The following is a 15,138-nucleotide window of genomic DNA, read 5'->3' as shown; positions in this document are numbered from 1 at the left end:
AGTTACTTTGTTTTCAGGGTAGGTTGGGGAAAACAGCCACTCAATGAATTAACAGAGAAGAGAAAAAATAGAGGGACTGCAAGTCTTTTTCTTTTTCTTTTTCTTTTTTTTTTTTCTTCTTTTTTAAACTTCATCTTACCTGGAGTCACTGCATTGTTAAAATGTATGTAATGTATGTAAAATGTAAAATGTTAAAAAGAAGCCTTACATTGTTCAAACAGTCACTAAACCAGACAATAAATTGCTTTTTAATCAATTAGCTCAATCCTGCAGCTGCTTAAAATGACCATACTGCATCCACTTAGAACTCTTAGCAAGTTCTTGTCAGAATAGTCTCTTTCCCACAAGCTATGGCCACTTTGGCTTTTAGCTTTTTATTTCCATGCTCTTTCAGGGCAGAACTTGACTAGAAGCTTTATTGCCTCTTTACCTGAGGCCTATTTTTTATTTGCAGTACCTACAGCTTCTAAGGTTAAGAGCCTTCAAAATACCACTGCGGAGAAAGACCTTCTCAAAAAGTAATATCAGAAAGGGACAGGAAGGCAAGAAAGAATCACTCTGGTTAAAAATAAAATAAAATACAATGCTTTTTGGAGAGTCCTACTTTGTCATTTCCTCACCATCCCTCTGAAGTACCTTTTTTGCATCACAGTAGCGGAGCCCAAAGGTGTGGAACTGTGGAAAGAAACCTGGCTGGACAGCTGCAATCTGTGTGTAGAGTTCTGCAGGCCGTGACATGGCAGGGGTTCCCGAAAGTAAGATCACTCTCCTCGCTGCCTAGAAAAGCAAAATAGGACATCCCTTATCATACAGGTGACAACATAGATGACAACTGCAATGAGGTCATCCTTGGCCCCAGAAGAAAGCCCCAGGGCAATTGTCCTGTCATTATAAAGAGAGAAATGCTTCACTTTCCAAAGATACTTTTGGCCTTCACTTTTGGAAGGCTCACAAGGCCAGCACTTAAAACTCCTAGGAAGCAGGACAAACCGTATCATTTCTTATTCATCATGTATATGCTGGAAGGGGACATCAATTTTTATGACAGTTCTTTCTGAATTGGCATTTACGCACAGGATGCGTTAATACCTTATGTCTGGCTCAACGTTTCATCTGGCATTAGGATGTCACAGGAGCATGACACACACTCCTCTCAGGTACATCTCACCTCCAAAATAAATTCTCTTGTAATAAACCTGCCACAGCAAGCCATGAACAAACTGCCTTACTCCCAAAAGCAGAAAGGGGACCTAGAAAAGTAGAGTTTTTCACGTTTTTAGGGCATTTTCTTTTTAATTCAGCTAGGAAGGAGAGAGAGATGATGCTGCCTAAAGAAAGCTGTCCACCTAGCAGCCATTCTGAGTATACGTACAGCTTGCTGGATGCTAAAACATGAGGTAATCAATAAGAAATCACTTTGGAATACTGTTAAAAAAAAAAAACCACAACAAAAAACATCACAAAATCCTGCTTTTATGTGATACAGGAGGGAGGGGCAGACAAACAAAAAGAACCCACACTGTAATCTGAAGTAGGTGCTCACAAAAAGTGAGGAAAAAAAAAATAATTACACCATAGACATCAAAGTCTCCAAAATGCATTTCTACCCTCTTATATTCAGTGTTATCTAATTCTATTATTAGACAAGAGCGATGGATTTCTACTGCTGTAAATTCACATATAGTAGTTAAATTACAACTGCCTTGTAATTTCCTGCATAGTTTAAAGCAAGTTCATTAAAATAACAAAAAGATTCTTGAGTGACATCTGTACCAGCAGCTCATTCATATTTAAATGAAAAAGAAAATGAAATTCTTTTATCATTTCACTGAGATCTACCAGTCACCCAAATCTATTCGAGATGATTCATCCACTCATCAACCAAATGTGGTGGGGGAAAAAGAAAATAAGAGTTCACAGATCAGCTACCGGAAATTAATTTCAGGACTTTATCAGATATTTATATACATGTTGTAACCAAGGTGAAACTTGCCTTCCCCCTCTGTTAAACAGATCAGAAGGAAGCGTGACAACCCATAGGATCGCACAATTCTCACAAACCTTAAAAAAAAAAAGCAGGATATTTATCACACCAAGTAAGAAGAAGTGTCCAACCTTCTGACATAGCAAAAAGGCACAAGTTCACACAAGACAGAGGTCCCTACACTAAAAAGAATGAAAGGTGACAGCCAGTGATGGGAAAAAAGACAACATGGAGGTCACACGATTACATGCTTGCAGAAGAGAGCATATCAAGGTCAAGATGAATGGGAAGGAACAGCACAGCTGGGACATTTCCAAGCAATGTGTACACACAACAGACCAGGAACATACCAAACGCAACATAAAACCAACTGTGTTGAGAACTATACCACTCTCAAGGTCTTCCTCCATGGACGGTGCTCCTCAGGAGCTACACAAGACAAGGCTGGAATGCTAATTCCCTGGTAGTTACAACACTTGGTTGGTCTCCCAGCTCCTTCTCTAATCCCAGAACAAGTATCAAAATCGGGAATTCAGAAGTTACAGGTCACGTGAATTCTATACATGTCCAGCTGTTGCTTCTGTGTTTGCATCTTATGTTTGAACACAAAAGCACTTGCTGAGGGTTTGTGATACATCTAACAATTAACCATTTTAAAAATCAGGAGAACTGGAAAAACAACCCATATTACTTAAGCAACAGCTGTGAAGAACTAGAAGAAGTTAATTTCAGAAAGTGGTGCAGAACACAGGTGGTCTGACTCATTATCCAAGAATCTCTTTCAGTATTAGAAACCGTAATAGAAGGAGCCCAAGGGAGAGGGAAAAAACATTCCTAGGCAGACAGGGTTTCAAGCGTTGAAGACTCAGTTAAACTCTGGGTGAAAGAAATGTCTTTGATTCACAGATCTTTTACTAGTGGCAACTCATTTTGAATACATGCCCATAAAGATTTGCTCCTGCAAATCCTGCAGAGAAGTCTCTGCTGATTACCCTTTACTCTCATCTCTCAGCGAACATTCTGTAGTGTCAAAAAGTTAAAGTTCACCCTTTTTCTCCCAAGATCTATAAGAACAGTATGGAATAACACACAAAATATGATCACAATGATGAGCATGGACTCTTCACCACAAAACATAATAGTTATCAATTTCTATGCATCTCCACATAGAACAAATAACTTCAGCTACTAGTTATGATGAAGGCATGAAGACTAACCTTGACCAGAAGTACTCCCTCCTCTCTCTCATCTGTCCTTGAGACAATTCTCAGAGCTACTTTCCTGTGAAATTGCTTAAAGCAAATCTGACGAAGACTTGACTAGTCAAGTCATTGACACTCACTCTGCAGACCTGAGTAACATAAAACAATTGTGGCATTGCAGCACACGCAAGACACCAGTAGGAACGATTTCCACAGCTGTGATAACATTTACAAAAATTACTTTTGAAAGTTGAATAATTTATTAATCCTGACGGCACTTTAGAGTTTAAAACCCAGCATTCAACTGACTGGAAGGGGGAGTGGTTAGGGGGTGGTGCGGAGTGTTAATCCACAAAGCTAAACATGCAAAGAGCCTCATTAACATACAATGACTGCCTCTATTGTAAATGAATTTCACAGCATGAGCTCTGCCATATGCTAACAGACTTACACTTAAAAAAAAGTTTGGCTGATTCTGACTATATAATTACTTGTGTCCCCAGATTTTGCTTACTTTGTCGTTTTGAACTGCTTAGCTAAGAACACATTATCCTGTGAAATTAGAAATCTGAGAGTGGCCATAATGTAATGGGGATAGTAAATGTAGTAGAAGATTTGATAAAGGGAAAATGTTGCAGCTGTTTTGGGGAGTTTATTTCTTTTCTTGGGTCAGCGTTCTGCATTTCATAAGATGATGTGGTCATTCCAAAAAATATAAATGCCTTTCTCTGTTCTTAAATGACATCCAGACAGATCTTCTCCCAAATGGTGACAAACAGCTCCGACTAAACCAAATTACCTCCCCACTTAGAGAATCAGCTTCTCTGATTTCAATATGACATTCTTCCTCACACAGCAGGTGACAACAAGTAAAGGTTTCTTTATCCAATCCATATAGATTTGTAATGCCTAAAGATAGCAGCTATTTATTTCCTACAGGGAGATTTCTCTGTTCCCTCCTTACCTTCTACCTTCAATGCTGACCTAATTCCCCTTATTATTTTTAAGCATCTCTTTTTTGAAAGAAGCATGCAAAGTATCAGACTCCAGCTATCCAATGTATTTGGGCTTATGGAATAGAAACAAAGAGCTTTAACCTTGTACATATCACGATGTGCATTATGTTATTAACGTGCGTAGCAGCTCAAGAAGAACAATTTCATGAGTAATATTACCCAAATGTTGTGCAAAGAAGCCCATAGAGAAAACAACACAAATAAGCCCATTTTATGTCACCGGGATCTTGGATTAAATATTACCACGTATTTCTCAGTTTCTAACTCAGTTCTTCACGAAAAACTTACTGTCATTCCTCCAGAAACACTTATCCATATTCCACTGGGACCTTTCTCAGTTTCCATTGCTTCGCAATTATAGAACAAAGACAATATAGCTTTTTGGCTAGTTGAAGGATGTAGAATCTTTTTCACCCAAGTCCCCAAGAGATCCTTCTACAGATCACTGAAAAAACTTCCATTTCATTGTTTCTTCTTCCTTTACTTCCCTTGGGGCTTTGTTGCTTTACAGCTATTGGTAGCATGCCTTCTCCCTCCTCAGTACTCATATTTCTGAGTATATCTTCATCTATTCAGAAGGAGGAAACTAAAATGTGTCTAGAAGAGGTAACATCCTGGAAGGCGGATGTAGGACAGAGGTAAAGGGAACAACTGTTGTCAACAATACACCCTGGAGAGCGACTCAGTCCCAGCCATGACACTGAAGAGTAACAGCAAGGTGACAAGCCCTCTGAATGATTGCTGCAGCTCTGAATAAAGGACTAGGACAAGTTAAGTCTGAAAAAAGTGACTGAATCAAAGCCCCACAGTATGAGGCTATTGTCACTTTGATATACATGGAAACAGGACAAAAGGGCCACTATGAACATAGGAACTTCTAGCCATCACGTGTGCTACAAGAGATGCTGAAGCAGGGGACAGATCTCACACAGTTACTTGCGCAGACTGACCAGCATGGAAGTTAACTAAGCTTGAAAGCAGCATTACTGCCACGTGCCAAAACATCAAAGAACAGTTTTCCACCATGGCTTTCAATCCATCTGCCTCCATAATTGTGCAGGGTCACACACTGTGTACAGACTTGAACACCCAAGTCCTCATGGGCAGGTGAATCACACTCTCCCACACATACAGGTCTGCACAACCAAAAGCAAGCACATCCAAGGAATGGGAAGGGGGTAAGAAATCCAGACTATGCACTTTACTGCCACTATTTCAGCTCATTCTATTATATTGCTTACGTAATGGCAAGTTCCTCCCTCAAAGCTTTGCCCAATAAAAATAAACTGGGCACATCGTGTCTTTATCCTTATTCTTACAAATCTGTTCAGGTACTTCAGAAGGTAGTAAGCATGGTTATTGCATACATCTAGCCACTACAAAAGCACACTAAGTCCTTCTCGTCACACTTCACATTGTCCACAAGCAAAACATTACCTCTGTCAGGGTAAGCAACTAAGTATGTCATAAAAGACACACACACATACAAAAAAAAAAAGCTGGTGCTTTGTTTTTAAAATAGTTTTTAAATGTCAAGAAGTCCCCAACCAACAGACTTAGGCCACATGTTTACTACAAGGCTCTGTTTGACAATTCTATGCTACACTTGCTCTCCAATACATACAAGAGAACAAGGAAAGACAAAGTGCAACTGGGTAGTTAAAAATACCATTTTGAAAAACAATCAGGGTGAGATATTAAAACTAAAACAAGACTTCAAATGCTGTAATCATAGGTTAAATATTTCAGATACTAGAGATTCATCTTGGCTGTCTAACAAAGCAGATTCAAAGTTAACATCCAAGCTAAGTCATCTTTATTATGAACATACTGATGTATAGTCTGGTTATTGTGCAGTTCTGTCTAAACATCCACAGCAATCTTTATCTTTCACTTACTATTCAAATGGAGAAGTCACAGAAGCAGATTCTACTGAGATAAAAAGAATCTATTAGGCACCAATGGAAGGGACAAAGACATTTCAGGCTCAGAAATATTTTAATTTACATCTGTCTGGTGTCATGATGGACTCATAATTCTTTGCAGCAAGTAAGGACTGAAAAATCACATCTCTTGTGTTTTTTTTCTCCTTTTATTTTTGTTCTGTCCCCAAAGTTCAGTTCAAGGCTAAGCCTTCAAGCTTTAAGGTACTGGGAACCTCATAGGAAATATAAACAACTACAGCAGTTTAAGGAAGTTGAAAGCAGCATAATGCCAAACACTAGAATTGCTTAAAAGGTACTCTAGGCATGACTTGGCTCCACAGACTCCGACTGCAGCACTGGCAAGGCTTTGTACTGTGACTTTAAGGTAGGGACATACATGCCAGAAGCACTGTAGCTATCAAAAGCTTGTCTATGGAAACAGTTTTTTCCTGTCTCTTCCAAGAGACTCACTGCTGCTCTAATCCTTTTAAATGTAAGGAAAGTAAGAACATGAACATTATCTTCAGCTTTCAAATCTCTAACAACAATGAACAGCAACTTTATCCATTCGTCTTACCCAATAATCTTTTAGTATTTTACGTGATACTTCAAATACTCCCATTTTTACCCAGTGACTATTTACTATACAGATGACAATGTAAATTTTAAATACAATGTTCAGGTGATGAAATCTCCTCATATCCTGGTTGGTCTTTCAGATAAAAAATTGCAGCAATGTGCAATGCCAGTAGTGGGCACAAGATCATTCACTAGCAGTCGAGGACAAAGATGCCAAAGGGGACTAGATTTAGAGCAAAACACATGTTGGAAAGCAAGGAGGGCTAATGGGTGGCTATTACAGACAACACTGCAAAAACTACAGTCAGAGAAATACAGTTTAAGTGAACACACATCAGGAAATGTTCTCTAAAGGCTCTGGTCTGCTCTTACAGCATGCCACTTACACATGAGAAAAGGCATGATGCAAATATGAAACTCTTAACACTTCTAGAAGACTGAAATTCAGTTTCAAAAGCATAAACTCTCAGTGCTTTAAAGACCAGTGATGTAATAGCATAAAACTGTAAATTCTCAGTAATTTAATACAGGCAATTAACCTCTATATAGCAGGTACCGTCTTTCACATTTTACATTCTGCAAACAATTTTGACAAGCTAATCCTTACAAAGGTACAAGTAGGAAAGCAAACCAATTTTTGAGCATTCTGCAAAGAGGTAAAAAATTGTTATTTTCTGCCATTTGTGGTTGTACACCCTTTTGGGTGTACTTCAAAACACTCATAAAATCACACCTCCTGCTTAGTTTCCAAACACAAAAGGACTGTCACTAAAAATAACTAAAAGTGATTTGGAAAGCTAAGAGAAGACAAGAGAGATTTTAAGGAGAATGACAAAGTTACTAAGGACAACTGCCTTTGCCCTGACATTAAAAATCTTGCATATAAAAGTTGGTAGCTATAAAAGCCATCATGGATCAAACCTTCTTTTTATATACACCTACTGACAGCTATTGAGAAAAAACTGCATTTGTCTTGTTCTAACAAACAGACTTTGCAGTGTCTAGAAATTACTGCTACCTTTAATCTGTGAAAGGCTGCTAGAGACAATTTGCCTCTTTGATCCCAAGACCAGAGGCAGATATAAAAAGTCACATTTCTCCAGATACCAGCTCAATACTTCCTCCCTTCTGTGGACCGCTTGCCTTGTTTACCTCACACTCTACTACTTCCTACTAGTTCTTCAAATTCAACTGGCAGAAGTGCTTTCATACCCCAACCACACAAGTACATTGGAGGCTTGCAGTAACAGAGCAAAGGTTAAAACTAAAGCCAAGGAAGGTACCTACATAAGGTCATTTTGATATGTCACAGTGATTTGAGAGCCAAGAAGTAACTGATTATGATAATTTACATTAAATAAGCTGCACTGATACTACTATATTCTTTCTACTCACCATGAATACATTCAATAAGTTTTGATGTTCTCTCTTTCCCATCACCATAAAACATACCATTGGCTGTAACGCAACTAGATCAAGGGAGGTTCTGAAGTTCTTTCATTGTATGGCAATTAGTGCTTAAGTCAGAGACAAATTTTGCTCTTAAAGCAACAGTTACTTGGACTTCCACAGGTACAACAGAAGAATTCAGCTGCTGGCTTAGAGAGCAACACTGCTTGGGGAATCTGGCCTTAGCTGCAGGAGGTTTGGCATGCAGCATACGTACCTTAAGTAGAGGCATGGCAGCTCGGCATCGCGCCGTTTTTATGTTCTTTAGGTAATGAGATTCATCCTGAAACAAAACAAGCATGAAAATGAAGACAGCTCTGATCCACAGTCCAACTGCAGGCTAAAGAACAAATTCCCAATGCTCTCAGCTATCTAATATTACAAGCCTGTCATCCCAGAGGATATTTCAGGTACTGGGATAGTTGCATGAAAATCTCAACTAGAAGACAGCACGGAGAGTAGCAAGCTTCCTACATTCAAACCCACAGCTGAAAGTGAATGGAATGGAAATCAAACCTTAAGGCCATGAATCTCAAATGATCACGAACAAGTGACAAAAGGTAGACAGAGACAGGTAGAGAAAGAGGAACATTAATTCTACCGTCAATGCTTGTTTGCCCCACATTTCCACCCTGATGCCCCTTTAAATGCAGCAAACACAGGAGGCCTAGGGAATCAGCAATGTATAAACAAAAAGGTTAATGAAAACAATATCGAAAAAAGAAATCTAATTAGGATCCAACTGCTCTGCTGATAGGGCTCACCAGGTGGAAAATAGCCTCCTACTTGGGATGTCACCCCCAAACAGCCTTCAATCCTTCTGCTGTAGCAAAGCAGACTTGGACACAAAAAGTAATAGGCACCCTTCAAAGGTATATTCTCATCTTTCCACACGTGGATGAGCAAGCAACCACGTATGCTTAGAACATGCTCAGTACATCTGCTCAGTCTCCTGGGTACAGCCCTCTCCTTCCCAATTAACAAATAACCTACATGAATAGCCCCAGTCAGTGAAAGAATATTGAATGTAAAAGCAGGGAAGCTCAGCATTCAGTACAACTACTTACACCTGTAAAAACATACAGGGTCCAAATCTGAACACACAAACACACAGAAAGAATATCTGCAGCTCAGGGGATTCCAGTGCAGCAGCCCTAGAGCCTGAGTCACTCTACAGAAAGCAGCAGCCCAGACAAAGCAAAAACCTGTACCTTCACTCTGAATGCCTTGTATGGAAGGGGGCAAAGGGAAACAAAATTAATTCCCTCACAAGCAGTTTGGTCTCCCAAAACCCTCATCTACTCCCATATTCCCACATGATGCTGAGAAAAAAAGTTCCAAGTGTCATAATCATGGAGACAGGTGGATCTGTTTACTGAAAACTACGCTGAGAATGTGAAACACTTGCAAGAAGGTATATAGATACTTCCAGTCTTTACAGTCTTTAAAGCTCAATTTGAAACATAAGGTGTTTTGAATTTTTAAAATGTGAAATCTAGAAAAATGATCTTTACCACAGCTCCTGAAAAGGTGAAAGAACAAGTTTCAGAATCATTTACAAAAGTAGAAATACACATGATCAATGACAGTTTAATGCACACTGTCAGTGGTACTCAAACACAGGAAGACTTCTTGATGCTTCACCTACATACTTGGTGTTGAGATGTTATCTGGCCTGTTGGATAAACATTAAACTCAACATCAAGTTCAATTACCATAAAATGACAAATTCCAAAGCTATTGTATTGATATAGCACAGACAACACCTTAGTTTCCTGTAAGGGACATATCCAACCACATTGGAAGCAGGGAGGCACACTAACCAATGAAAGAAATAACAAGAGCCTCCAGAACCAAATAGGTTTCAGAGAACTCTGCTGTTTCTGCTCACAGAGCTGTAATCACAGCCACAATTCTAAGACAATTTCAGTCCTAAAAATGGCCTCCTTTACACTTCTCTGCTGTACAACCCTAAGGATACCTCATTTGCACTATATAATCAACTTCAAAACTCTAGCATACTACTTACAATAATAACTACTTGGAAAGTGCACTTGAGTTGCTTGTCCATCTTGCTGAGGAGGTCAAAGCTGATGATGTTAATCAAGCTTGCTGTTAGGCTGTCTTTGCCAGTCACTATAACATTAGTGCTTCCTGGTCTCAAGGATGGAAGCCACCTGTGAAATGCCTGGAAGAAAAGAGAGTGATTAATTGCATTGTTGTGCTCACATCCACTGCCAAGATCCCCAAATTCACCACAGGTTATAAAAGAGCATCCTCACAGATGCTTAGAATAAGGAACAATCCCACTTGCCTTTAGACACCAGAGAGGGCATAAAAGGGGTGAACAGCCTTCACAAGTCAGCACTGCTAGTAATAGGAAGATCAAAAACAGCACTCAGGATGTAAGGCCAAATCCACCTTCCGCAGATAGGAAGGCTAAAAAATGATTTATTCTTGCTTCTTACTGAAAAAGAAATCTGATCTGCAGTAGAAATGTGTGTAACCTCCTGACAATGCTACCTGCTGTGTTTGTAGCCAGAGAACGCAATGAACACTGTTGACAGGGAAATTCATCATTTTCCCACTCAAAAGGAAATTTCAGACTCTGAAATACAGCATTCTGAGCAGTAAACATCCCTCACTACAGCAATGTTTACTCCACAATGAAGTATAACACATCTGTACCAACTTCCACTATTCCTCCTTCTTAAAAAGCCCACCAAAATGAAAAATACCACCATCACCCAATCACAAAAAAAGATCAAAATGACACCACACTAGCTGTAATAGGACAGCAGATGAACTACATGTGGGAAGTAATTCAAATCAGCCTCTCAAAATGCTCCACACACTACACGAAGATAACCTCCCGCAAACACATCTGTTAGGTACTGAACACCCACCATTTCCCTTCTAAATCTATCCCCAACATCACCAACCTCTCTGCAACATTTCAGTCCTGCCTACCTTGCTCTCTAGAGGACTGGCTGGTACTCTAACAGACAGGACCTAGTCTCTATAGGAATATATTCAAGGAGTGGTGAAGGGATGGGCAAGGTTAGATCACAACAAAAAAAAACCATGGGGATGATGCTATGCAAAACTAACAAAGGCAACAGAAGTTAAAAGGATCTAGAAGCTCCCAGCTGTACTGCTCTCCCCTTTTAGAAAGGTCACAGTGCCTACTTCACACAAATGAGAATCTGAGCCTCTTAAGTGTCAACACAGAACTCCAAATGCACACCTGTAGCACTTCTCATCCCTTCTTGCTTGCTTTCCATTGCACTTAAAATACATAAGCACTCAATGGCATGAGCCTGGAAAACTGAAAACTAAAGCCCACACTTCTGAGATGAACACAATTTCTGGCTATTCAGCTCCAGAGACATAATAAGAACTTTACGTTAAACGTGTCTGTACAGAATGAATCAAGGTTAAAGACCATAACTTTCACCTTTTTCTACACCTTTTGCCTAACATTTTCCTTAGATTCACATCCTTCACTTACTGAAAGCAACACAGAAAATTTCAAAGCAAATCTCCTAATATATACCACCCACAACAGTCCCCCAGGGAATCTGGAGGGTGTAGGACAGAGGAAATGAAGCACTCAAGGAGAAAATTCTCACATTACTAAAATCTCTTAGAGAAGGATATACGAGTTTGGCTGCAGGTACCCAGGACTTCAGTAACATGGGCCCCAGACTCCTCCCAATAGGTCTCCAACAGGAGCCATGGATACAGTATAGGTATCGAACCACAGGTCCGTATGCCTTTGAAACAAGTTTTTTTCCTTCATATCTCAGTGAGCACTGCTCTCTTGTTCAGAAAACTTTTTCTTCTTGTCACTGAGTGTTATGTTGCACCACTGAACATGAAAACACAAGCCAAGATGTTCTTATAACCAGGTTACAGTACAAAACAAAACCAGCACATTTCCACCAATACATTTCTCGTTTTCTCATCAATGTAGATCCCAGGGAAAGCAATGGAAGGAAACCTTGCCTACACAGACATGAAAATTACTGACCTGAAACATTCAACTCCCATTTTTCTCCCACAGTGATCATCTCACTAGCCTATGGCAACTAAAAAGCCTCAGTGTACAAGTCATAACAGCGATTTCTTTCAACCAATTACATCTCCTAACCACACAAACTTTCTTGGGCTTCTGATTAATGGCAATAAAGGACTCAAAGGAGTCATACCCTTGACAGACTGAAAGACACAGTATGACAAACATTTAATGACAATGACAATGGGGCCTCATGAAAAGAGGTGAGAATGTCATCATCTGAATTTCTATTCCAGCAAGTCCAGCTATAAAGGGATTGAATACAATCAACAATTGCTTCAGTGCAACTACTGTCTTTGGCATTAACTTGCAAAACACCTCTTTAGAGCTAGCTGACTTGCAGGAACAAAGTTAAGAGGCTCAGAGGAGATATTTTCTCTAGATCTCCTTTCCAGCAGCTGGACCACAAAAAGAAAATTGGCCAGTAAAAGAAAGTAGGCATATGACAGATGGTCAGTGCCACTGTTAAGCAATTTCTTTGCTCTTAAGTTTCTAAATAAGTACAGATTTTACTTTCTTCACCTGAAAACACATCTTTTTTTTTTAAAAAAATTAACTTGTCCTGATCGTAACGCAGAATAACCATCACTCATGCCCTCTACTGGCCATCCACATAATCTTAAACTCACAGTACCTCTGCCCACGTAAACCTCACAGAAGAAGGAGTCACCACCAGCAAGGGCCATTCGTTTTGGTAGTACGCAGCGATGCAGATTGCCTGAACAGTCTTGCCCAAACCCATGTCATCCGCGAGAAGTAAACGTCCATTCTTTAAAACTGCAAAACTGGGGAAAATAGAGAAGGGAAAATATGAGAGTCAAGAAATGAGTTACTGTCTTTTTCCTGGTAGCCAGGATGAGTACAACTCCTCTGTCTACATCAGATTAGGAGCATTCTGTAGAACTGAGAAGTGAAAAAAATTAAATCCTTCTGCAGACCACAGATGACACTATACAGTATCAAAACTGCAGTAGTATCTTTAGCTGCACAGTACCTGATGAACTACAGATGCCTTTGCAGATTAAGCCTACAAGGTGTATTTCATGAAAGTGATCTGAGCTTTTTATTTCAGTAAACCTATATCTTCTCCATTAGCCTTAACGCAGGTGAGCAGCTTGCAACAATCTTCTCTCAAAGCTTAAATAGTTCAGCCAAGTAACCCTGGATGGTTACTTGGAGACGGTGATTTAATATATGGAGCAGACTAAAGATCTTAGATTTATTTAAAGAGCACAATCCATACTATTATTCGTGTTCTGTCTTAAGAGTTCACTCCTACTGGGCTAAGAAAATACTATTTATAACACGGTCACCCAGATAGCAGTAACTATGGGCTTTCCTGGATTGCATTTAAAATTCAACAACTAAATGCTAAATATGGCAGAAATAGGGCCACGTGAAAGTTTCTCTCTACATACAACTAGCAATTTTATGCCTTTCATTGTCAGGTTTCCATCTCCTGGCACTTTCCATATGCATTATTATTTTAATACAAACAAACAACAGAGATGCACTGCACTGGGTTACGAAAAGATGACCTTACAAAAGCATCATATGACAATTAGGCACATACTGAATCACGGGATAGAGATGAGAAATGTATCACTTCAACAATTTTATGAGACTAACAAAATGCTATTTTTCCATCCTTACTAATGATGAAGAATTCTAGCTGGAAACAAATAAGTGTGTCATACAAAACACACACACAGGCACACAAAGTCAAACAAAACAAACCAGGCAAAACATGCAAGAGTTCACAATGCCATAACACAAGACTATGGAGAAACAGTAAGCCCTCCCCATGAAAAAGAATGAGGCCTGCACACCGATCTATTGAACTGTAGGCAAGGATTAGATCTTAACAGCATGCAAAAAGGACCTACTTCACACCTTCCCTCTGAAAGGGCATGAGGCTTGTCACAATTTTAGAGTCCACTACTGAAAGGTCAGCATCAGGCAAATCCATCTTCTGTGACATAGAGTTCTGTATTTGAGCAGCAAAGGCTTGTATGACTGCCCCAGGAAGTGGCTCCATTTCTACAGACACAAGGCTCTGGAACACTTTCACTGCAAAGAACAGAACAGTTGATTATCAGAAGAGGAAATATACACACGTTAAGGACACCAGGGTAACATCCCTTGACCTCAACAACAACATTATTTCCTATCTCTACACAGCTCAAGAAAGTACTGCATCACACACTCGTGTCAGCCTGGCCTTTTTCCTGAAATCTATTTCAGAACCAAATGATGAATCATATTCCCTTCCCTCATATTTAGACTTGATTATAAAAAACTGAAAGTCTGATGCCATCATTCAGAGATGATTGCTACTAATACAGCTGGAGCTGGATTATTCACATTGAGGGCAGTTTAGGGCACACTTTACTCAGAAATGAAAGTATGGATTGGAACAAAAGAGCTCTTGAAACCCAGAAGGCAGAGGCATCTTGGGATTCTGCATTAAATATCTCTGAAGTCTCCACCATCCCTGAGTACATGGATCAGGTGTTACAAGACAATTACCTAAGGGTCACACATCCTCAGCTTTGAAAACTCTCTTCTCCTCCTGTTACCTAAATTCACACCAGTTTGGTTCTTTCTGAAATGTAGATAATCTCCCATTCACCACACTTGGATAAGAAAGTTCACAGAGGCAGAACTTACTCTTGTACCACAGTCAGTGGCACTCAGACAGCCATCCACCAGAGACATGACACCAACAGCAGCTCCTTGCTCAGCTGGTGCACTCTGCCTTTCACCAAGACAGAAGTTCTGCAAGCCAGAACCAGCCCACAGACTGCCACCTGAATCCCTCAACACAGCTGACATTTGACATGTGGCCTCTCTTTCAGCCTCTCCATCCCCACCCCTGCCCCCCCGCAAATAAAAAGTCTTTGTA

The 15,138-nt window shown here is 39.8% G+C and overlaps 1 protein-coding gene across 2 annotated transcripts in view; it reads right to left on the bottom strand.

Moving 5' to 3' along the window:
- Positions 1-15,138, bottom strand: part of SMARCAL1 (SNF2 related chromatin remodeling annealing helicase 1) — a 35,392-nt gene that overhangs the window by 12,392 nt on the left and 7,862 nt on the right. For both annotated transcript variants that reach the window (XM_072342389.1, XM_072342388.1), the window contains 5 exons: positions 14,120-14,303; positions 12,868-13,018; positions 10,185-10,343; positions 8,373-8,438; positions 637-777 (listed from right to left, as the gene is read on the bottom strand). In XM_072342389.1, the coding sequence (XP_072198490.1) occupies positions 637-777; positions 8,373-8,438; positions 10,185-10,343; positions 12,868-13,018; positions 14,120-14,303 (701 nt within the window). The remainder of the gene's footprint in view (positions 1-636; positions 778-8,372; positions 8,439-10,184; positions 10,344-12,867; positions 13,019-14,119; positions 14,304-15,138) is intronic.

The sequence above is a fragment of the Excalfactoria chinensis genome, chromosome 7 (assembly GCF_039878825.1).
Source record: "Excalfactoria chinensis isolate bCotChi1 chromosome 7, bCotChi1.hap2, whole genome shotgun sequence".
Classification (NCBI taxonomy): domain Eukaryota; kingdom Metazoa; phylum Chordata; class Aves; order Galliformes; family Phasianidae; genus Excalfactoria; species Excalfactoria chinensis.
Note: the sequence above shows the minus strand (reverse complement) of the source record. Positions and strands in the feature narration are given on the sequence as shown.